Source organism: Amblyomma mixtum, chromosome 3 (genome assembly GCF_055824585.1).
Source record: "Amblyomma mixtum isolate Tamu chromosome 3, ASM5582458v1, whole genome shotgun sequence".
Classification (NCBI taxonomy): domain Eukaryota; kingdom Metazoa; phylum Arthropoda; class Arachnida; order Ixodida; family Ixodidae; genus Amblyomma; species Amblyomma mixtum.
Genome location: NC_143014.1, coordinates 390,617,088 through 390,640,896, shown reverse-complemented (window position 1 = coordinate 390,640,896; position 23,809 = coordinate 390,617,088). Strand labels below are relative to the sequence as shown.

At 45.6% G+C, this 23,809-nt stretch overlaps 1 protein-coding gene across 1 annotated transcript in view; it reads left to right on the top strand.

Moving 5' to 3' along the window:
- Positions 1–9,435: 9,435 nt before the first annotated feature.
- LOC149357154 (tachykinin-like peptides receptor 86C) overlaps positions 9,436–23,809 on the top strand; it is a 685,354-nt gene continuing 670,980 nt past the window's right edge. The window contains exon 1 of the mRNA XM_089577888.1: positions 9,436–9,952. Within this exon, the coding sequence (XP_089434014.1) occupies positions 9,483–9,952 (470 nt within the window). The 5' untranslated portion in view covers positions 9,436–9,482. The remainder of the gene's footprint in view (positions 9,953–23,809) is intronic.

The following is a 23,809-nucleotide window of genomic DNA, read 5'->3' as shown; positions in this document are numbered from 1 at the left end:
ATCTTATGGACGCATACAGACGGCTGCGATTTTCTAATTGCGCGAGAAATGGGCAATATTTGTTCAGGCACAGCGCCAAGGGCGATCACGTTTTCGAAATTTTGAAAACAAATATGGTTGTTACTAATCGTCAGCTAGAATAATTGCAAACTGGTGCATAATTTTATAATTAGAAAGTTGTATAATAGAACCTACTTAGCCAGCTTAGTAGCTCAAATGATTCATCTCCAGCTTTTCTTACTTCCGCCGACACTGGTATTACTTTGTCGAAAAAGCCATATCTTTACAACAAATAGCCTATTTAAAAAAAAAAAAAATTAGTGGAAGGCTTTCCTGAAACATGTGGCACATGTGCTTCTGGTTAGAAAATGCGTGCAAAGCTTACAAAGGTATTATTTGGGCAAAACAACGCAAACAACAGAACGCATGGATGAGGAAAAAATTTTAAAGTCAAGTATAAACCTCCGTACGCAAATTTAAAGTGCCAAATTTAACTTGGAAAGATAATTACTGAGTTAGCGAAAAGAAGACATTTTGGAAATGAAGTACACGGAAGTAAAGGTGAGAATGTAAAAACACAGACATGTCTTAACCGATGGGTAGTGATATTGATAGTAATTTCGGCCTTGTCTTAGCTCCTGTATGAAGCTGTTGTCTTAAGCGAGACTCTTAATATAGTATTTTAGAGGTCCCAGGGAATCTACGAGCACAAATAGCTGCTAGAGATTACAAAATCACAACCTTTATAAGCAATGTCAACTCTGCAGTCCTCCCTTCTTTGTTCGTAACAGACAATGGAACTTTAAAGCACGGACTGATGGGCGAGTTGTTTATGCATGATATAACTGAAACAGCTCAAGGCTCAAAGCTTAAGAAGAGAGCATAGGAAAAGAGGAAACGGTGTGCAAACGCTGTGTCGTCCGTTTCCTATTTTCCTCTGCTGTCTTTTCAGGCCATGGTCCTTGCGCTGGTTCAATTATATGAGACAATGGAACTTCTACTGAAACTATCCTCCGCGCTAAGCCAGCGGGATTTGATCAAATAATGTTCCAATGCATCAGAAGTGATGTGCACAGATGGAGTGCTGTATTACAGTTTCTACTTACTGATAACATAAAATTTGTGCACCTGCCAGGTAAAGTAAAGATATCAGTAGTACGGGTAATACACAAGGAAGGCCGAAGAAATGATCGAATTATAAACATACTCAATTTTACCATTTGCGCCGTATATAACTAAAAAGTATTGTAAGCACAACATGTGACCTTCGTCCATGTTCTACTTACTGCCGGACTCTTATCGACCGTCTGAGCGGTGCTACGCGGCCGCCGAATGCCCGCCTACGTCGCCAACTTAACTCTTTCAAGCTGGTCGACAACATCTTTCTTTGGCACAATTACAGCCCCTTTGGTCACTCATGGGTGCCTGTCGTACCCCGTTCTCTTCGCCGAGAAGTTTTGCAGGCCTTTCACGATGTCCCCGTGGCTGGCCACTTAGGCTTTCAGAAAACTTATGACCGCATCTAGCGCAGTTTCTTTTCGCCTGGCCTCTCAACCGCTGTTGGAAAATATATTGCGTCTTGCATCTCTTACCAACGTAGCAAACGGAGCACGTCTGCCCCTGCGGGCCTTCTACAGCCTTTCCCCTGACCTTTCTCCCCTTTTGAAGTCGTTGGGATTGACCTCTACGGTCTCTTACCATTAACACCAACGGGCAACCGTTGGATCGTCACTGCCATCGACCACTTGACCAGATACGCTGAAACGGCCCCTGTTCCTTCCGGCTCTGCTTCAGAGATCGCCCATTTCTTCCTGCACGCCATCCTTCTGCGCCATTGAGCTCCTCGTGTCCTTATTAGTGACCGCGGCAAGTCCTTCCTCTCCAGCATCTTTGCCGAAGTTCTTCACGCCTCCAGAACCGTGCACAAAACCTCTTCAGCTTATCACCCTCAGACCAATGGGCTCACAGAGCACTTTCATCGCACGCTGTCCGATATGCTAGCCACGTACATCCAGCCCAACCACACCAACTAGGACACGATGCTTCCCTTCGTTACCTTTGCATACAATACTGCAGTGCAAAGAACCACCAGCTTCTCCCCATTCTTCCTTGTGTTGGACGTCAACCTACCTTCACCCTCGAAGCGTCGTTCTTCTCCGCCCCCCTCAACCTCTTCCAGACTCTCTCACGAACAGTTTACTTCTCGTCTTACCTACTGCCGTACCATTGCCCGCCTGAATACCGACGCCTCCCAAGCCTCCCAGAAAAGCACCTATGATTTCTCTCACTGTGCCATATTTTTTCACCCTGGTGATGAGGTACTGCTGTGGACTCCAGTGGACTCCCCGGGATTGTGTGAAAAATTCTTGAGCCGTTATATTGGTCCGTATACTGTACTCGAACAAACGTCCCCGGTGAACTATCGCGTTCCCCCTGTTCATCCTGTTAATCATCGCCGTTGCCGAGGTGCCGAGATTGTTCATGTTTCCCGTCTAAAACCCTTCGCCCGTCGCCCTACTGTGCTATAACCTGCGCCCTGCCCGGTCGCTTTCGTTCGCGAGGGGAGCAAGTGTAAGCACAACGTGCGACCTTCGTCTTCATCTGTACATATCCATCATCATCGCTCATCTTCTTCTTCAAAGGGTTGGTCACCATATTTGCGGGTGCCATTAAAGCTCGCTCCATCCTGCGCTGTGTTTCCCGTCTCACAGTATATCAAAATTCTGAAGGTAACAGTGCGAGATACGCGCCTTACTTTCTGGAACTCAGTTCGGCTTCAGAAGACACAGGCCTGAGTACACTGCTTTCAGAAAACATCACAGATGTTATTTATTTCTTTATAGTTTCCTATGAGATTGCTCTATTTTTGTTTTGAGATATTATCAATGCATTTGATACTGTTGAACCCAATTTTCTACTTGTGAAACTGATATTATTATGAATTAGAGACAGGATGGTGGAAACCTTTGAGGGTTGCTTAGGACAAATATATGAAACAGTTCAGATTGCTAAGACTGCCAGAAAAAGAAGAATGAAAAAACGAGGTGTAGCGCACGGCTGTTTCATTATTTCTCTTGTGTTTACTTTGAAAACAAATGACATATATACATTGCAGTTTTGTTTTCAATTTTAACGGCGGATGCAGATGAGAGACTTTTAGTTCTTATCGTTTAAGAGTTTCAGAGGGACTGCACTAATCTTTCAATCTGAATGAATAATAACTACATAACCTAATAACCCGCACAATATAACCGTAATAACCCGCACCCCTGCATAACTAATACCCCGCACAAACGTACCTCGTTAAAATCTGACACCTGCCTTCACAAGCTAAACGCAAAACCTGTGATTGCGTGCTTTTAAGGGGAGGGGGGATGCGACAACTGAAATGGGCAATTTGATAAAATATTTAATTCCCGAATTCAGGTTTTCACAACCTTTGAGTTTATGTGTATCTCGTGGCGAAAAATTATAGCAAAATATGCGGTGTAAATTTAGAAAATGACGATTGTTGGTGTGTGGCGGTCGAAAATTGTGAGCGAATCGCGTTTCTAGTGGTTGCAGTACACCGCGGGTTTCACGGGTTTCTGACGACGGAACAACACCGTGTTAGTACAGCGATCGAACCTGACGGCCACGCGGATTGCATTCGTTGTATCCGACATTCGTAGTGAGTGGACTCCCCGTAGCACAGCCAAAATTACTAAGTCCGCGAAAAAGTGGCGTTAATTTCGTAAAAGCGGCTTCATTCGTGTCCACTCCTTCAAAGCAGAACCTACCGCGGCGCTTCCTATAGGCTCTCCATGGTTGTCGTGTTCTTCTTGCCGATACTCTTGCTTCAAAAATCTGCTTTAGGGATCAAGTATAAGTAGTCGTGGCTCAAGCGTCCACGGCAGCTGGTGGCAGGTCGGCCGCATTAATCAGATTCCTAGTATTGGTGATTGTTCTTACTTCGCGTACAACGGCTCTGTTAGGACATGGTTCTGCGATATTGTCTCCGCGCGAACGTTACTCTCCACGTCATCCGGCCAGCTCGTACATCTCTGACGCTTTGCCACAAATCGGCATGCGTCTGTTCACGTCTGTTTTCGACACCGCCATCTGTCGTGCGTGGGCGCATGCAGCGACGAAAGCAGCGGAGTGCATGTGGGCGCAGAATGCATCAGATACACTGTCTGCTACCTAGCTCTCTCTATATATGGTAGTAGCGCGTAAGTGGAAGCCGAATGGGCAAGCGGCGCATACCACAGAGGGGGCGGCAAGGAATTAAAACTTCTCAAATCGCTTCACTTCTGCTTCCATTTCGGGTGCCTTTATCGGCCGGTACACATGCAGGCAGTGATTCACCTTAAAGGCGACCGGTTTTTATTCCGCCTTTTTATTGATTCGTAAGCATTGTATGTGCCATCAGCACAAAGGCCACAGTCCACCGTCTGTCACTGTCCGTGGCATGAAATTCCTGTGGCATAACTATGCTTTCGCACGACGTCGGCAGTAGAGCATAAGATAGTGACGCCAACTGCAAAGAAGAAAAAATTTAAATTCTTGCGAAGGTGCGGGGAATAGAACCTACGACCTTCAGATTGCTAGGCGAGAACGCAACCAATAGGCAAAAAAAATGGCGTTACTTTTTGGCGAATATAGGTGAATCTAGTGTATGAGTCGCCTTACGACTGTATGATAATAAGTCGGTGTGTTATTGGAAAGGAAGGAATCTGTAATGAACCCCGCAACAAAGCTGATGATGAGCCAATACTTTCGCATTCGAATGACCTACGCCTTTCCGTAATTTTTTTCTTTCTCAGGTGGTGTCGCAGTGGCTGAGAGACGCCCTTCGATCGCTGTGTGCTTGCTGGAAGTGCGAGTTTCCCAAGCTCGGGGCCCAGTTTGCTACGCCTCCTCGTTCGCTATAGCCGAGTTCTGCGGCCAAATATGTTTCTCGTATCTGAGACGAATTGCCATTGCCCGAATGCATATTTTGATAGTAGCACCGCGAACGTTCGTAATAAGCGAGCGTTCGTTATATCTGCAGCCGTTATAAATGAGCTCGACTGTATCATTATGAAGAAGAAATATCAGATTAGAGGTTCAGTTGATTGCAATGCGGTATTTCTCCGACTAAAACGAAATGCATACAGGCGATAAAGAAGGCAAACAAGAAAATACACTTTAAGCTGGATTTTCTCAGCTTTCACTTTTCCTGCGATTGCTATATAACTCATCCCTTAAGTGTTTCGTAACGAATGACAGTTACGAGGGTTCTGCTTTTTGGACATGAATTTAGAGACTTTCTGGACTGCAATAAGCCTCTTGATTTTGCTGTGTACACGCTTAGTAGGTTCAGAAAATTATTTTTGTAAGGTATGTTCTTATGCTAATATAAAAAACAGTTTATCAGACTTCACAGGGAGGTTCGAACACGCTGAAACAAGAACTTGTGAGCTTTGATCTTAATTATTTAACGCCCCCGCAGTTGACTGTACGAGGATGTAAATTGTAATGTTCGCAAGATCTATATGAACTATATTAAAAGAAAATGCAGTTTAGAAATCAGTATAAAAAGTTACATATCTCTGCAGTATTTGGGTACAAATGACGCATAAGTGCCGAAAATAGTTTTCTTCGCCCCCCCCCCCTCCTCCTAAACTACCCACTATGAAATACACAGACTTAGACATATACGAGGCTTGGCACTGTTAAGAACACATTGCGCAATTCTGTAAACAGCTTGGTACACTATCAACACATATTTACAATATTCATAAGCTTTGGCTTGGTTGTAGTGTCAGAATGCGAGGTATACGGATTAACAGTGGTTAGGCGAAAGTGTATTGGGCATGGTGTTACTGTGTATAGCAGTGCTGCTTTAAGCAGGCTGGAAAAAATACATTAATTCCTGCGCAGAATTGCAAGAAACAGCCTACGGTAACCTTTTGCGCGGCAGAAACAGATCAAACCGAGATGCTAAGTGCACGGAGCTTACAGCCTTCCACTATTTTTACATCAAGAACTTGCAACAGGGTATGCAGAACGATGATAACAATGGGGAAAGCATTAAAATGTACTGACAAATATCGCATACTCGGAATGTTTAGTAAATATCGCAAAAGAAAATACGTACGATTCATATTAAACTGTATTCCTAGCGAACTCCTGAACATTAACTGTTTAAGAAAGTCTACGGAAGCTCTGAAGAACTGGTTTCTTTTTCTGGTTCGTTTTGATATTTATCGAATTTATAGTTAAGAAGCAAATCGGCTAATGTCTAATATTTATTTCCTTTTCTGAGAGTTGGCATTTTACCAACTTTTCGGTCGTTTTGTCTTTCTTTATTTGCATTTTGCCTACTGGATACACATAGGCAGGCGGCATATTGATATCACAGCATGCAAAATCTTTTACATGCTTGCTTATTTGTTTAATGTTGGTACAAGTTGCTTTAATGATGCTGTTCTTATCTGCTGAATATTCACATTTTAGAAATTTTCTCACAGCTTTTGCTCCTTTTCATTCTCTTTCTTGTGTTCACTTCGGGCCTTCACGGCTTAGCTGTTTGCCTACGCACAAGCACCTCTTTACTTATGTAGCAGCCTTTGTGTACATAGTGTACACCGGAGGTGCCTCATTTACATTACTATGCTATATCCTGTAGTAGGACGCAGCTTGACACAGGACAAGGTTCATTGGAGACATATAGAAGAGGCCTTTGTCCTGCAGTGCGTGTAGTCAGACTGATGATGACAATAAACAGGAGGACGAGGACACAGTGAAAAAAAAACAGCAACAGTTAAAAGCAAGATTCCAAAGCTCGCAGGTGGTGGTACTCAGCAAACCAATGGCAGCAGTAAACAAAAGCGACCTTTTATTGTTTTACTCTGTTAAACAAGTCGAAGGCTCCTAATTTTTTTGCGCTTTTAATTTTGTCTTGTGACTAGCTCTCTGTTTAAAAATAAAAAAGGTGGTCGAAATTTCCGGAGCCCTCCACTACGGCGTCTCTCATAGCCTTAGTCGCTTTGGGACGTTAAACCCCATAAACCAACCAACCAAAAATAAAAAAGCTTCAAGAGCGGACTATATTCTTGAACAGTCCTGAACGTGGGTACAGCTTCAGTTCGGTGTTGTGGCCCTGATTGCTTTAATTTTATTGCGTGTTTCTTTTTACTGAGTTTATATTTGTATGAAGTTAAATTTTATTACGAGCAGAGACTGGAGGAAAACATCTGATATTTTTTTACAATAGCAATAAATACCATTTTGGCTAGTGAAAGGCCTTCGCAGCTTGTTAAAGTTTTTTTCTTCCAGTAAAGAATTCCCATGCGGTGCTTCGCTCGAAGTGCGCAGTGAGATAAAAGGGTTTAATTTTGTCTTCTCAAGATAGCTGCAAAAAAGAAGCGCATCTTTCAAAGTGCGCCATCCAAAAATAAAATAAATGAGAAAAGACGAAAACGTAACTACCAACTGCGGGGTGAGAAAACAGGAAATAGAGACGTCTCTGTCAGTCTCACGGGGCCGGATGCGTAAGAGGCGCTCCTTTTCCCTATCTCTGGACGCTCGATAAGCAGAGAGGGGGAGGGCAAGTTCTGAGCGCCTCCGGAGAGATCGATTGAATACCTCGAGCGGGCCGTCGGCGCGAGCCAGTCGCCGGGCTGCTCCTGCGCCGGACAGTTCTCGACCCCACCACTGGCGCGGGAGCTCGTGTGCGCCGAGTCGCCTCGCTTAACTGGCTTCTTGTGGGCGGAAAAAAATCACCCCGCGGCGGAATTGCGCTGAAAGTCAGGCCTGCGGCGAAACCTCGTGAAAACTCGTCGCTCGTGTGGCTGCGCATCAACAGGTGGCTGCACCGTGCAGAAACTATTTCCTCCAAGCAACCGGAACTCGCGCCGCGTGCCGGCTCCTCGTTCAAGAGCGTGAGTCTGGTGTCACGTGGTGCGCGCCGATGTGACGAGCGAAAGTTTTCCGCGAAACGTCACCTGCGCGGAATAATTGTGAATTACTGCCTCGATGAAATCGGCATTGCGTCCTGCATCGCAGCGACGATTGCCACGTTTCTAAGAAGAGAACGTTTCGCCAGGAATTCCTCGCGTTTACTGCCCCGAAAGTTTTCTTCCCGGCCGAAAACTGTTCTGAATTTCACAGTTTAGAAGCAACAAGTGAGTACTAACTTTGCTGCGTGTGTTGCTTCAAAAGTGACGACCTAGGCTGTGCCTGTTTCAAGCGCTCTTGAGGAAAGAACATTGATAGCTTGGTCCCACTGAAACAGCCGTTACTGCCGCAGGAGCTACACACCGCACAAAAACGCTCGAAGTTTTCGGCTGTGCTGTGAAATTGTTTTCGCTAAGTAACTTACAGATTTTTTTCTGCCGGAATCTTGAGATGCATGACGGCTGATAAGTGCAAGGCTCTGCAGTTTTTTTGCAAATTTATTCGCCATCAGCGCATTTTCTTGAGGTAGAACTTCGCAAGCATCGCAGTTCGCACTGACTACTTGTATGAACGGCGACCACTGTCTCTAGCAATTGCATAATATTTATACTGCCTCTCGCGTCTTTTAGCGTAATTATAGACCTGTATTGATTATTTGATATAACATTATTGGCTGAGAAGTCTTAGCAGTGAAAGTGTTTTTTTTTAAACTTCTATGATTTAGTAGATTCTGCAGCTTTTCCTGAGCAAAGACGTTCAAAATTTGAGAAGAACAAATAGTAAACCTTCTTTCTAGCGGTACCGGCTACTAGCTGGCTCCGACATAATGTTTTTCATTAAGTACCTATAGGCACTGCTTTTCAGTTGTTTTGCGCTATATATTTGCATAGTTAAAAAATTCACGGCGGCATCCCATAGCCTTGCACTTTGAAAAATAAACTGAGTGCTGTGGGTAGCGTCGGAAATTTTCACACGGTAATAGAGAACCGACGGAGGCCATCGCTGCAGCTTATAAACTGCGCTCTGAATCGCTTTTTTCGGTAGCTTAAACGGGCGAAAGTAAGCAAAACACTTAGAAGACGTTTTCTCGAAAACGAGTAACAGTCTTTAGTCGCAACCTTTCGCAGTGAAAGCATGCATTTAATATAAAGCTAAAGTACGGAAATCTGCTGCGCTGTTCAGCGCTGAAAAATACGGGATACTTACTGTTGCAGCGAACACTACGGCCATTCGTTTCTAACAGATGGGAACAGCTTGCCAGCGGCACTACGCGTACACCGCTTCTGCGTTTGAACACTAGCGCACGCATCGCTTATCCCTGGCTCCGGACGGCGCCAAACACTGGGCAAAAATTGGCGCGCACTCGCCAACATCCATATTGAAAAAACAAAACAAACAATGCTAGATGTTAGATACTGGGAATACGTGGAAAAGATAATGCCAGTCGAAAGATAGAAACTGCAGTATGCGCACAGCCAAAGAAGCTATCGGATAGGGCACAGCGAACAGCCATCCAGGACTACGTGCTTGCATCGGACTGTGCTTGCTGACGTCCCACGATGTCGGAAGCAGCCAGCAGTCAGGGCCCAGTGGTTCGTAGCTCCTGGGATGAGGCGGACAATGTCTCCCTGCTGAGCGTGGCTTTGGACGCACTGAGCCGTACGTCGTCGCCCACGGCACCGTCAGTGATCGACGTGCGCAGTGAGAGGCAGTGGGTGCTCCCCTGGTGGTCGCAGCTGGGTTACGCCTGCCTCTTCGGGTTCATGGTCGGTGCGGCCGTGCTGGGCAACGCAGCGGTCGTCTGGATTGTGCTGGCGCACCGGACGATGCGCACAGTCACAAACTACTTCCTGCTTAACCTGTCACTGGCCGACGCCATGACGGCCACGTTCAACGCGGTCTTCAACCTGGTCTACATGCTCGAGAGCCACTGGGCCTTCGGCGAAGCGTACTGCGTCTTCAACAACTTTATGGCCAACCTTACAGTGGCGTCATCGGCCTTCACAATGGCAGCCATGAGCATCGACAGGTGAGTGCTCTCCGGTCTCTTTGCACCCTCCAAAGAAGGTGGCTCACATCCGCGGTGGCAGCGGACCGTGCTTGGCGTCGGACGAGAACAGGACCGGGTCAGCTGTCTTTTTCTCCTCCAATGCTCCTAGAAACAAGCTCGTACTGTTTCTGCGAAATGTAATCATGGTAGTTTGTACTCTTAAGTGATTGATTTGAAAAATATGAAGTTATCTTTCAGCAATGACATTGATGCTGCTGTGGGGTTTTTTGAAAGGATTTTTAAAACATGTATTACGCGCTTTGTTCCCCTCAAAACAAAAAAGAAAAATAGAGTGTAGCGCCACCTTGTAGCGCCCTGTAGTGGCACGCGCGAAAAGGACGCAGAACCTTGCGCGCGAGCCGAACGGAACAGGTTAGTGGCCCGGCTCGAACGGCAGCCGTCATCTTCAGCTCTTCGAGGCTTGCACAAACCGCCTTCGTCCACGGAACGGCATCAAAAAGAATAAACGGGGCCGCACCGCTTCTGGTACCAGTGTGTGCCACAAGAGATTTACCGTGGATGACATGAGAATTACTGCCGCTATCGCGTCGTGTTTTGAGATTGAAATCCCGTTAAAATCGCCTAGTTTAATGATGTCACACAGGAACTTCGCCTGAAGTTGACGTCTGCCAATGATTTTTGCTGTTCTGTGAATTTGCCGAAACTGATGAAATCAAACATTCGCAAATTCTGGATATTGATACTGTCCAGCAACAGCACTATCAATGCATTTGTAGTTAATGATGCAACTGTTTCAGATTCACTGACAATTTTACTGCTTTCAATGCCTATTTTCACTCCGGGTTCCCAGTGGATAGCTCCACAGTTCCTCTTATAAGTTGTGCCTCGCATCCTCTAGTTGAAGATGTCGTCGTCTCTTGCGCAGGTGTTCTGAACATGATCCTCCAATTAAATATCAAGAAGAGCTGCAGGTCAGGTGACATACCCAACTCATTGCTTTTTTGCTACTCACTTTGGACAAGCAGATACCTCACCGCAGTCTTCTGTTAATCGTTATCCACCAGCACTGTTCCCCACTCTTGGAAGCTTGAAAAGGTAATTACGTTGTACAATTCTTGGTGGGTACAGCCGAAATAACAAGACGCAGACACAGAAAGGAACACGTAGAACGTAGACGAAGCTGACTGTCAACTAAAATTTTATTGGAAAACCCGCGCTTTTTGTTTCCTTGTCAAAAAGATCTTGCTTTTATCTCCCGTGGGGTTCGTTCAAGAAGGAAATTTCTTTTCTTGATAGAGAGATTGATGGTGTACTAACGCACCGCTGTCCTGTTTCCCGTATCGCCAATGCCTCCAGGATCTCACGTGTCACTTGGTCTGCAAACCTTTTCATGACTTGAACTTCATGCAACTTGGGCTCACACTTGCGCACTTTTTTTCCTTTTTTGTTTTCTTTACAATCTCTGCAATGCAGGGCTAGATTGCTGCTTGGGGCACCTGATAGCGATGATGCATGTTCCCTTATCCTATCATTAAGGCACCTTCCCGTCTGCCCTATATATTGTTTGCCACAAGCCAGAGGGATATTATAAACCACACCTTTGACACACTCGCTGAATCTTGTTCGGTGTGCGATCTGGCATTGCTGCTTTTTTTGCCTGTTGACTCGGGCACACAAGCTCATTGCCTTGTTCGGTGCAGAGCATACAACCCGGACCCCGTGCCTCTTGCCAATCTTCATGAGGTTGTGGGTCAATCCATGAACATACGGAACCACTGCTAATTTCTCCCTTTCATTGCCTTCTTCAAGTCCACCTTTCCTTGCTTGCACTCCTTTCACTTTCCGCAGCAAGCTTTCAGCTACGCTGCTGAGCATCGGAACGGGGTAATCCGCATGTTTTAGCCTATCAATCTGCCGCCGAAAACTTGTCTCCATCTGATGATCACACGATTTCTTCAGAGCTGACAAGAGAGCAGCACTCGATATTGCCCTTTTCACGGTCTTTGAATGGCTTGATGAAAAAGGGAGAAACTGTTTCTTCGCCCTAGGCTCGTACCTCCAACATAAGTGTCCGGGTTGGAATTCAAGGCGTAAGTCCAGGAATTGCAGCGAATCCTTGGCTGGAAGCTCGTGGGTGAATTTCAACTCTGGGCAGGTTTTGCGAAAGGTCTCCAGTACGCTATCCTTGAGTCGCTCAAAGTCCGTTGAATCCTCTGTTCTGCACAGAACCAAGAAATCATCCACATAACGAAAAATCCGTGTGACGCGATTTTCTTTCACAGATTCTTGTATTCTCTTGTCGCATGCGGCCAGGTACAGGTCACTGAGTAGTGGTGCTACCTTAGAGCCGATGCTGACGCCTCTTTTTTGGACGAACAAGGAATCCTCATGAGCGACGATCGTAGAGCCAAGATAGGCGCGCAGCAGCTCTAGGAACCCTTCCACCGACACTCCGGCCGAGTTTTGAAAAGAAACGACTCCCTGCTCTTCAATGGTTTCTCTAAGTATGGTCATCAGTTTCTTGTGCGGAATTGAATAATACATTTCTTCGATGTCAATCGAGAACCCGTACATTTCGGTCGTTTTGAACTCTTTTATCTCAGACGTTACTTCTTCCGACTTCCAGATTCTAAAAGGATCTTCTACCCTTAACAGGGAAAGTTGCTTGAACAGGTGCTCTGACACCAACTTCTGCCACGTGTCTGCTTCTGAAACGATGGCGCGGAAGGGGGTACCAATTTTGTGTGTTTTTGCGTTGAAAAACACCGACAAGGTGCAAATCTTGGTAGATTCTACCTTGGTATACAAACGGCTCATATTATTCTGTTCAAGAAGCACCTTGACTCTTCTTTTAGCTTCCTTCAGTTCTTTCTTCTCGACCTTGCGGAAATTTTTGTTGATGGCTTCTAATGCTCTTGTGTTGTAGCTGCCGGAATCGAGCACTACAAAGCCGCCCTCTTTATCTGAAAGACATAACTTTAAGTTATTCTCCTTAAGCTCCTTTACAGTCTTTTCAAAACTATGCTTACAATGTCCGCGTTCCTTTGAACGGGCCAAGACGTCAACACCTTCAGCCACAACCCGGCTAACGTCCTCTTCATTCGCTCTTGTTGCGACACGTCTTATAATGGCGAGCTTCTCTGCGGCGTGAAGTTTTGGGGGTAAGGCAAATTTTGGACCAAGTTCCAGTACTTCTTTTGAAGGACGTGAAAGCTGCACAGCTCCTGTTGTAACTACTGGGTTCTTGCTTGTCGTAGCATGCTTCTTCCGGCCTTGCATACATATTTTCAAACTCGGTACGAACCAAACATTCCACATGTGCTCCGTGCTAAACCTAGCGTTGGCCAAATGAAAACGATGAGATTTTTCATCACAACACCTCACCTTGAGGAAGCCGGTGAATAAGCGGATTTGTCGCCACAACTCAGCTCTGATGATCTTCATAACTCTCCTTGCGTGTCCTTCGGAGGGCGAAAATTCTCCAAATACTGGCTTCAAGTCTTCACACAGTAAGTTCTTCTTGATGCAACGTGAATAGAACCGGGCACGACAGGTGAAGAAAGCGATGTGATGGCACAATTGTTGCGGATCCAAAAGATGCGGGTAACATAAAGAAACGCTCAAAGTGCTAGAAATGAACGTTAAAAGAGTAGAAAACTGAGCTAGTTGGTTCATAATTCTTGGTTGGTACAGCCGAAATAACAAGACGCAGACACAGAAAGGAACACGTAGAACGTAGACGAAGCTGACTGTCAACTAAAATTTTATTGGAAAACCCGCGCTTTTTGTTTCCTTGTCAAAAAGATCTTGCTTTTATCTCCCGTGGGGTTCGTTCAAGAAGGAAATTTCTTTTCTTGATAGAGAGATTGATGGTGTACTAACGCACCGCTGTCCTGTTTCCCGTATCGCCAATGCCTCCAGGATCTCACGTGTCACTTGGTCTGCAAACCTTTTCATGACTTGAACTTCATGCAACTTGGGCTCACACTTGCGCACTTTTTTTCCTTTTTTGTTTTCTTTACAATCTCTGCAATGCAGGGCTAGATTGCTGCTTGGGGCACCTGATAGCGATGATGCATGTTCCCTTATCCTATCATTAAGGCACCTTCCCGTCTGCCCTATATATTGTTTGCCACAAGCCAGAGGGATATTATAAACCACACCTTTGACACACTCGCTGAATCTTGTTCAGTGTGCGATCTGGCATTGCTGCTTTTTTTGCCTGTTGACTCGGGCACACAAGCTCATTGCCTTGTTCGGTGCAGAGCATACAACCCGGACCCCGTGCCTCTTGCCAATCTTCATGAGGTTGTGGGTCAATCCATGAACATACGGAACCACTGCTAATTTCTCCCTTTCATTGCCTTCTTCAAGTCCACCTTTCCTTGCTTGCACTCCTTTCACTTTCCGCAGCAAGCTTTCAGCTACGCTGCTGAGCATCGGAACGGGGTAATCCGCATGTTTTAGCCTATCAATCTGCCGCCGAAAACTTGTCTCCATCTGATGATCACACGATTTCTTCAGAGCTGACAAGAGAGCAGCACTCGATATTGCCCTTTTCACGGTCTTTGAATGGCTTGATGAAAAAGGGAGAAACTGTTTCTTCGCCCTAGGCTCGTACCTCCAACATAAGTGTCCGGGTTGGAATTCAAGGCGTAAGTCCAGGAATTGCAGCGAATCCTTGGCTGGAAGCTCGTGGGTGAATTTCAACTCTGGGCAGGTTTTGCGAAAGGTCTCCAGTACGCTATCCTTGAGTCGCTCAAAGTCCGTTGAATCCTCTGTTCTGCACAGAACCAAGAAATCATCCACATAACGAAAAATCCGTGTGACGCGATTTTCTTTCACAGATTCTTGTATTCTCTTGTCGCATGCGGCCAGGTACAGGTCACTGAGTAGTGGTGCTACCTTAGAGCCGATGCTGACGCCTCTTTTTTGGACGAACAAGGAATCCTCATGAGCGACGATCGTAGAGCCAAGATAGGCGCGCAGCAGCTCTAGGAACCCTTCCACCGACACTCCGGCCGAGTTTTGAAAAGAAACGACTCCCTGCTCTTCAATGGTTTCTCTAAGTATGGTCATCAGTTTCTTGTGCGGAATTGAATAATACATTTCTTCGATGTCAATCGAGAACCCGTACATTTCGGTCGTTTTGAACTCTTTTATCTCAGACGTTACTTCTTCCGACTTCCAGATTCTAAATTCACCCACGAGCTTCCAGCCAAGGATTCGCTGCAATTCCTGGACTTACGCCTTGAATTCCAACCCGGACACTTATGTTGGAGGTACGAGCCTAGGGCGAAGAAACAGTTTCTCCCTTTTTCATCAAGCCATTCAAAGACCGTGAAAAGGGCAATATCGAGTGCTGCTCTCTTGTCAGCTCTGAAGAAATCGTGTGATCATCAGATGGAGACAAGTTTTCGGCGGCAGATTGATAGGCTAAAACATGCGGATTACCCCGTTCCGATGCTCAGCAGCGTAGCTGAAAGCTTGCTGCGGAAAGTGAAAGGAGTGCAAGCAAGGAAAGGTGGACTTGAAGAAGGCAATGAAAGGGAGAAATTAGCAGTGGTTCCGTATGTTCATGGATTGACCCACAACCTCATGAAGATTGGCAAGAGGCACGGGGTCCGGGTTGTATGCTCTGCACCGAACAAGGCAATGAGCTTGTGTGCCCGAGTCAACAGGCAAAAAAAGCAGCAATGCCAGATCGCACACCGAACAAGATTCAGCGAGTGTGTCAAAGGTGTGGTTTATAATATCCCTCTGGCTTGTGGCAAACAATATATAGGGCAGACGGGAAGGTGCCTTAATGATAGGATAAGGGAACATGCATCATCGCTATCAGGTGCCCCAAGCAGCAATCTAGCCCTGCATTGCAGAGATTGTAAAGAAAACAAAAAAGGAAAAAAAGTGCGCAAGTGTGAGCCCAAGTTGCATGAAGTTCAAGTCATGAAAAGGTTTGCAGACCAAGTGACACGTGAGATCCTGGAGGCATTGGCGATACGGGAAACAGGACAGCGGTGCGTTAGTACACCATCAATCTCTCTATCAAGAAAAGAAATTTCCTTCTTGAACGAACCCCACGGGAGATAAAAGCAAGATCTTTTTGACAAGGAAACAAAAAGCGCGGGTTTTCCAATAAAATTTTAGTTGACAGTCAGCTTCGTCTACGTTCTACGTGTTCCTTTCTGTGTCTGCGTCTTGTTATTTCGGCTGTACCCACCAAGAATTATGAACCAACTAGCTCAGTTTTCTACTCTTTTAACGTTCATTTCTAGCACTTTGAGCGTTTCTTTATGTTACCCGCATCTTTTGGATCCGCAACAATTGTGCCATCACATCGCTTTCTTCACCTGTCGTGCCCGGTTCTATTCACGTTGCATCAAGAAGAACTTACTGTGTGAAGACTTGAAGCCAGTATTTGGAGAATTTTCGCCCTCCGAAGGACACGCAAGGAGAGTTATGAAGATCATCAGAGCTGAGTTGTGGCGACAAATCCGCTTATTCACCGGCTTCCTCAAGGTGAGGTGTTGTGATGAAAAATCTCATCGTTTTCATTTGGCCAACGCTAGGTTTAGCACGGAGCACATGTGGAATGTTTGGTTCGTACCGAGTTTGAAAATATGTATGCAAGGCCGGAAGAAGCATGCTACGACAAGCAAGAACCCAGTAGTTACAATAGGAGCTGTGCAGCTTTCACGTCCTTCAAAAGAAGTACTGGAACTTGGTCCAAAATTTGCCTTACCCCCAAAACTTCACGCCGCAGAGAAGCTCGCCATTATAAGACGTGTCGCAACAAGAGCGAATGAAGAGGACGTTAGCCGGGTTGTGGCTGAAGGTGTTGACGTCTTGGCCCGTTCAAAGGAACGCGGACATTGTAAGCATAGTTTTGAAAAGACTGTAAAGGAGCTTAAGGAGAATAACTTAAAGTTATGTCTTTCAGATAAAGAGGGCGGCTTTGTAGTGCTCGATTCCGGCAGCTACAACACAAGAGCATTAGAAGCCATCAACAAAAATTTCCGCAAGGTCGAGAAGAAAGAACTGAAGGAAGCTAAAAGAAGAGTCAAGGTGCTTCTTGAACAGAATAATATGAGCCGTTTGTATACCAAGGTAGAATCTACCAAGATTTGCACCTTGTCGGTGTTTTTCAACGCAAAAACACACAAAATTGGTACCCCCTTCCGCGCCATCGTTTCAGAAGCAGACACGTGGCAGAAGTTGGTGTCAGAGCACCTGTTCAAGCAACTTTCCCTGTTAAGGGTAGAAGATCCTTTTAGAATCTGGAAGTCGGAAGAAGTAACGTCTGAGATAAAAGAGTTCAAAACGACCGAAATGTACGGGTTCTCGATTGACATCGAAGAAATGTATTATTCAATTCCGCACAAGAAACTGATGACCATACTTAGAGAAACCATTGAAGAGCAGGGAGTCGTTTCTTTTCAAAACTCGGCCGGAGTGTCGGTGGAAGGGTTCCTAGAGCTGCTGCGCGCCTATCTTGGCTCTACGATCGTCGCTCATGAGGATTCCTTGTTCGTCCAAAAAAGAGGCGTCAGCATCGGCTCTAAGGTAGCACCACTACTCAGTGACCTGTACCTGGCCGCATGCGACAAGAGAATACAAGAATCTGTGAAAGAAAATCGCGTCACACGGATTTTTCGTTATGTGGATGATTTCTTGGTTCTGTGCAGAACAGAGGATTCAACGGACTTTGAGCGACTCAAGGATAGCGTACTGGAGACCTTTCGCAAAACCTGCCCAGAGTTGAAATTCACCCACGAGCTTCCAGCCAAGGATTCGCTGCAATTCCTGGACTTACGCCTTGAATTCCAACCCGGACACTTATGTTGGAGGTACGAGCCTAGGGCGAAGAAACAGTTTCTCCCTTTTTCATCAAGCCATTCAAAGACCGTGAAAAGGGCAATATCGAGTGCTGCTCTCTTGTCAGCTCTGAAGAAATCGTGTGATCATCAGATGGAGACAAGTTTTCGGCGGCAGATTGATAGGCTAAAACATGCGGATTACCCCGTTCCGATGCTCAGCAGCGTAGCTGAAAGCTTGCTGCGGAAAGTGAAAGGAGTGCAAGCAAGGAAAGGTGGACTTGAAGAAGGCAATGAAAGGGAGAAATTAGCAGTGGTTCCGTATGTTCATGGATTGACCCACAACCTCATGAAGATTGGCAAGAGGCACGGGGTCCGGGTTGTATGCTCTGCACCGAACAAGGCAATGAGCTTGTGTGCCCGAGTCAACAGGCAAAAAAAGCAGCAATGCCAGATCGCACACCGAACAAGATTCAGCGAGTGTGTCAAAGGTGTGGTTTATAATATCCCTCTGGCTTGTGGCAAACAATATATAGGGCAGACGGGAAGGTGCCTTAATGATAGGATAAGGGAACATGCATCATCGCTATCAGGTGCCCCAAGCAGCAATCTAGCCCTGCATTGCAGAGATTGTAAAGAAAACAAAAAAGGAAAAAAAGTGCGCAAGTGTGAGCCCAAGTTGCATGAAGTTCAAGTCATGAAAAGGTTTGCAGACCAAGTGACACGTGAGATCCTGGAGGCATTGGCGATACGGGAAACAGGACAGCGGTGCGTTAGTACACCATCAATCTCTCTATCAAGAAAAGAAATTTCCTTCTTGAACGAACCCCACGGGAGATAAAAGCAAGATCTTTTTGACAAGGAAACAAAAAGCGCGGGTTTTCCAATAAAATTTTAGTTGACAGTCAGCTTCGTCTACGTTCTACGTGTTCCTTTCTGTGTCTGCGTCTTGTTATTTCGGCTGTACCCACCAAGAATTATGAACCAACTAGCTCAGTTTTCTACTCTTTTAACGTTGTACAAATCCGTTATCACTAACTACTGCAGAACTAAAGGCCTATTTCCTTAATTGCCCATTCATGTAAGTTACTCGAACATACAATTTTTAAACACATCCTGGAATTTCTTGAAAGACGCAATGTCCCAAACAATTGCCAGCATGGCTTAAGTCGAGGATTGAGCAGTACTGCGCAGCTAATTGAATTTACGCACAACTTTTGGCAGTCATTAGACTTGATGTGCGAAGGTTGACGGCATTTTGGTTGACTTGTAAAAAATTTTCGACACCGTTCCATGCCCAGAACTCCTCCACAAACTCGACTCTATTCTAAATAATTATTTCCTGGTTGATTGGATATTCAGCCGGCTTCCTCACCCAGTGTTCGCTGTCTTTACACTTCAACTCATCTAGTTTCCCCCCCCCCCCCCCCTCCCTTTGGTTAGTGTTTCATCCGGCGTTCCACAAGGTTGTGTTTTAGGCCCCCTTCTTTTCATGATATATATTAATGATCTGCCACGTTGCGTATCCGTTAAAATTCGTTGTTATACTGATGATTGTATCCTGCATCATAGCGTTAACACACAAGTTCGCCATCAATTGCTTAACGATTCGTTTGCCTAATTTGGTAGCTGGTGCAAAGAATTGCAAATGAAAATTAATTTATCTAAAACGGTTTCCATGTCCTTTTCTAGACGTCCATCTCCTTCACTTTTCAGTTACAATTTTTCACGGTTTAGAAAGGGTAAATGCATTTAAATACATCAGTCGTCATTTTCCTCATGACATGTCATGGTGGAAGCACTTTGTTGTGATATATAACATTTAAACGTCTCGGGTACCTTGATGGTACATTGCGTAAGGCTGGAAAGGATACCAAACTGCTGACATATAAAACACTTATCCGCCCCATTCTTGATTACGGCTGTGTCATATGGAATCCTTGTAAGAAATCCAATATTAAAAAATTACAATCAGTTCAAAACGAATCACTCTTTCACAACTGCGACTGAGATTTTCCCCCTTCTTTCTATATACAGCCTCAGGTATCACAGCACTATCATCTCGCCGCCGCCTAGAATGTTTGAAATTTTTGCACGCACTGGTTCATTCTCAGCGCCTTCCTTCACTAAACAATTATTTGAACTTTAACAAACATTCCAACACTAAAAGTTTCAATAGCTTGAACTTTACTCTACTTTTGTCGCACTGAGGCGTTCGAACACAGCTACTTTCCACTCGCCATTGAGCCCTGAAATTTGCTGCCTGGAAACGTCCGCACACTGCCCATGGAAGAGTTTTTGGCGGTTATCGCTTGTCAGTAGCATTCTTTATTTTATTTGTTTTTTACATGTTTGTATTTTTGATGACACTTTTTTCTCTCCCTGCCCGCTCCTGTGATAGCCTTATCAAGGCTGCAGTATGAGCAGATAAATAAATAAATGAACAAATAAATAAACAAATCAACCAGTGAAATTTGGTGGAAATGCCGATCCTGTTCTTTTGCTGTACCAACATCATCTGACGTATGACGATTCCCATCAGGATTAACAGCATTCGCCTCAGTGTCGCCATTGGCAATTGAGAACATGGTTTGCCTTGCATGTGAAAGTTCAGCGTGAAGGTAACTTCCTTTTTGCGGCATTCGTTTGAGTTCACAGCTAGAATTGAATGAAAGTAAATGCGTGAACTTCGTAAACTTTTCCACTTAACATGCAGGTAAAAGCCCGCGTATAAGAATAATAATTTAAACTACGAGGACCAGCCGCGGTTCAAAACTTCCGTTAGTGCAAAAAAAGTCCTCAAGGACAGTTCATACAGCTATAACGTGTTGCACAAAGCAGCAGAGAGTTTTCGGTGGCTTCAGTGCGCACATGGGCAGAAACGCGTGGCCAATAATACGGGAAGCATTTGCTTGTTGCACTCATCCTGAAGGCAAGCGGACGCTTTCATCCTTCAGACACGGCATTTACAAATTGCAACTGTAAATCACCTTGCTGTACTGGCCGCCGGAAATTATGAAAACAACTGCGATTAAAAAGTGCCGTCAGGACCATTGCCGATGCTCAGTGAGTGATAATCGTTCTGGACATCATAAATTGTCGAAGAAAACGAGCACCAGAGCATGCAAAACACAGGACAACCCTATTCTGGTCTTCATTTCTTGGGCCATTGTATTCCTTTTACGATGTCTGTTCACCAACTAGCTCAAAATAAAGTGTTGCTATAGCCGATCTCGCTGCGCACTTCTCGCGGAGGGATTCCGCTGAAGATCGAAACAGCTTACAAAGTCCACCTTTGTAATTTGTTTGAATGTTTTCTAATAGAAATAAACATGTACTACTCAGTAGCACGAAAACGAGTTTAGTTTGGGGAGACGTGACAAGTTTAGTCGAGCAGGAAATGTGTGTCACTTCGTGGTGGAGGCAGCGTTCTCATGCACGATCGTGTTTTCGAACTTTGCTACAACGCAGAAAGTGGCACACACAGAAACATGACAAACGCATTTCTCGCATTAAAAACTGTAAGTGTAAGAATATAGGAAAAGTTTCAGAAAAAGTACGGAAACTACTCTTTTTCAGAAAACTTCGCAAATTTAAAAAACCTTGTAGTGAGGCTATATTTCATTTTTCCGTTGTGCATAATTTCAGATGCTGGCTTCAGGTAATTTGAAAAATATAAAGAGTACATACCTATTCCTATGTCACACTGATCTACACAGCTAATGTGATCGCAGACAAGTCATCTTAGTATGTATGTGGATTGTGCAGTAGGATTTTTCTACAAGTATCTTAGTAATGCAGGGCGTTCTATTGTGGCCAGAATGGAAGATGCTTAAATGGCCGTCTGCAGGAGCATAAAAAAAGACTGGTAGAATTACAACGCAGCTAAACCCAGTAGAAGTGCGAAATCAAGTGTTTAGCCTGGTTAGCTCGCAGTTTTGCTTTGCTGGGTCGTTGGCACATCTGGCGACGATATCATTTCGATATTAGTATTGCAATGCACAGCGCGAGAGTGTGTATATTAGCTCGATAGTAGCAATAGTGGAAAAAAATGGCTGAGGCATAGCTAAGGTTAAGCCTAGTCAGATGCGAAGCATATTGATGGCTAGGCTTGGTAATACATGACTTTCCTTGGTTGAATACTTGGTCATTTTAATACAACCACTAGAAGCCTTCGTCGTGGGGGAAGACAACGGCATGGCGACAGCGGAACGCCGACTAACCCCGAGACGCGCGTTGGGTGAGCGCCTGGATTGCCACGGAAGCCGCGTCCTCCTGCCCGGTGGAGCGAGCGTTTCACCTACACCGAGTGTGAACGCGCGTTCGAAATGCGCGGGAGTGTGACGTCGCCATACCACGTGATTCACACGGCGTGCAACCACAGCGACGGCACAAGTTGGAGCCCCGTCTCTCATCTGTCGTGACGTCATTGTGTCACGTGGTGTGCACGGCGTGTAACCGTCACGAAGGGCTTGGGTTACCTATTTTAATATGCTTCGCATAAAAACCGAAAGGTACGAAGTGCATACCGCGAGAGTGTGCTGCAGTTTAACGCGAGGCGGGATTGGCTGCCTGTGGAGAAAAATTGTGTTGTGCCATATGATCTATTTATGTTGCTGGGACTATTTAGTCTCTGGAAGAGCCGCATGATGGGCCGCCACGCCGAACTACCACAGTCCTCGAAATCTTTGTTTCGTGAACAATGCGCTTTGGTGCGGGGAGTGTAAGCTGCCCTGCAAGAGCCGCCTAGCTGGCTCCCCTATCTGGATGCATGTGTGCCTCCCACACTTTTGATGTTATGGAAGGTGGGTTCATGCGGGGGTATGGTAACCGGGTGTTTTGTGACGTAAGCATGCTTAATTTTTCTTTTCGGCACTATTTCCATGGAATAAAGAAAAAAAAGCTGCGGCGGTAACATACTGCTTTCGTGCAGTGGCCAGCGAAGTTGATCTGTTCGCGGCGCCCCGGGTTCGAGCGCCAGTCGCGGCAGTGTTAGCTTTAGTAATTTTTTTTTGGACCATGTCCTCCTCAAGGCGAAGTTTCACGCAAACTCGTTGAGCCAGTTAGAGCTCGTGAAGTAATGCTTTCGTACTGAAAAATTCAGCCTCAAAGGTTGGTTGGTTGGTTTATGGGGTTTAACGTCCCAAAGCGACTAATTTAAGGCAGACAGCTGGGCTAGTTGGTGTTTAGATTGAGAGGACATAGTAGTAGCGCTTAAAAACAAGGACGACAGGGTAGAGAAAGAACTAACGCCTGTGCTGTCTTTCTCTACCCTGTCGTCCTTGTTTTTTAAGCGCTACTACTATGTCCTCTCAAAGCGACTAAGGCTATGAGAGACGCCGTAGTGGAGGGCTCCGGATATTTCGACCACCTGGGGTTCTTTAACGTGCACTGACATCGCACAGTACACGGGCCTCTAGAATTTCTCCTCCAAAGAAATTCAGCAGCCGCGGCCGGGATCGAACCCGCGTCTTTCGGGTCAGCAGCCGAGCACCATAGCCACTGAACCACCGCGGCGGCCAGCCTCAAAGGCGTCAGTGACGTGCGCAACTGTGTGGGCACACGGGTCATAATGCAGGTATTGGAGGTAAGCTGGGCGTGGATTGTGCAATTGTGCCGTCAGTGGCTCTTTCGAAAAAAAAAAAAAGATTGGCTACCTTCGCCCAGATGGGGCCAACATGACCTTTTGGGCATTTGTATTGTTTTGCAATTTCTGCCCATTATGATTTCACTTTTATTTTTCCTTCAGATGTACTTTTATCTCGGCTGAACTTTCTAGCAAACTTTAGCTGCATGTGTGCGCTACGCCTATTGCCTTATTCTTTCCTTGTCTCCTCGAACGTTCTACGCTAATTATGAGCCTTCAGCTTCCACTATTGCCTAACTCAAGCGATCATCATGCTGAATCAGCAGCGACCCTGAGACCGAACATGAGCATGCTGCAGAAAAAAATCTTAACTCTACCATAGTCTTGAGCGGGATGCGAGCCAGTGCCGGTGCAAAAAAAAAAAAGCATCTGCTTCCTGATGTCGCAGTCCACTCGACAGTCACCGCAGCTTCT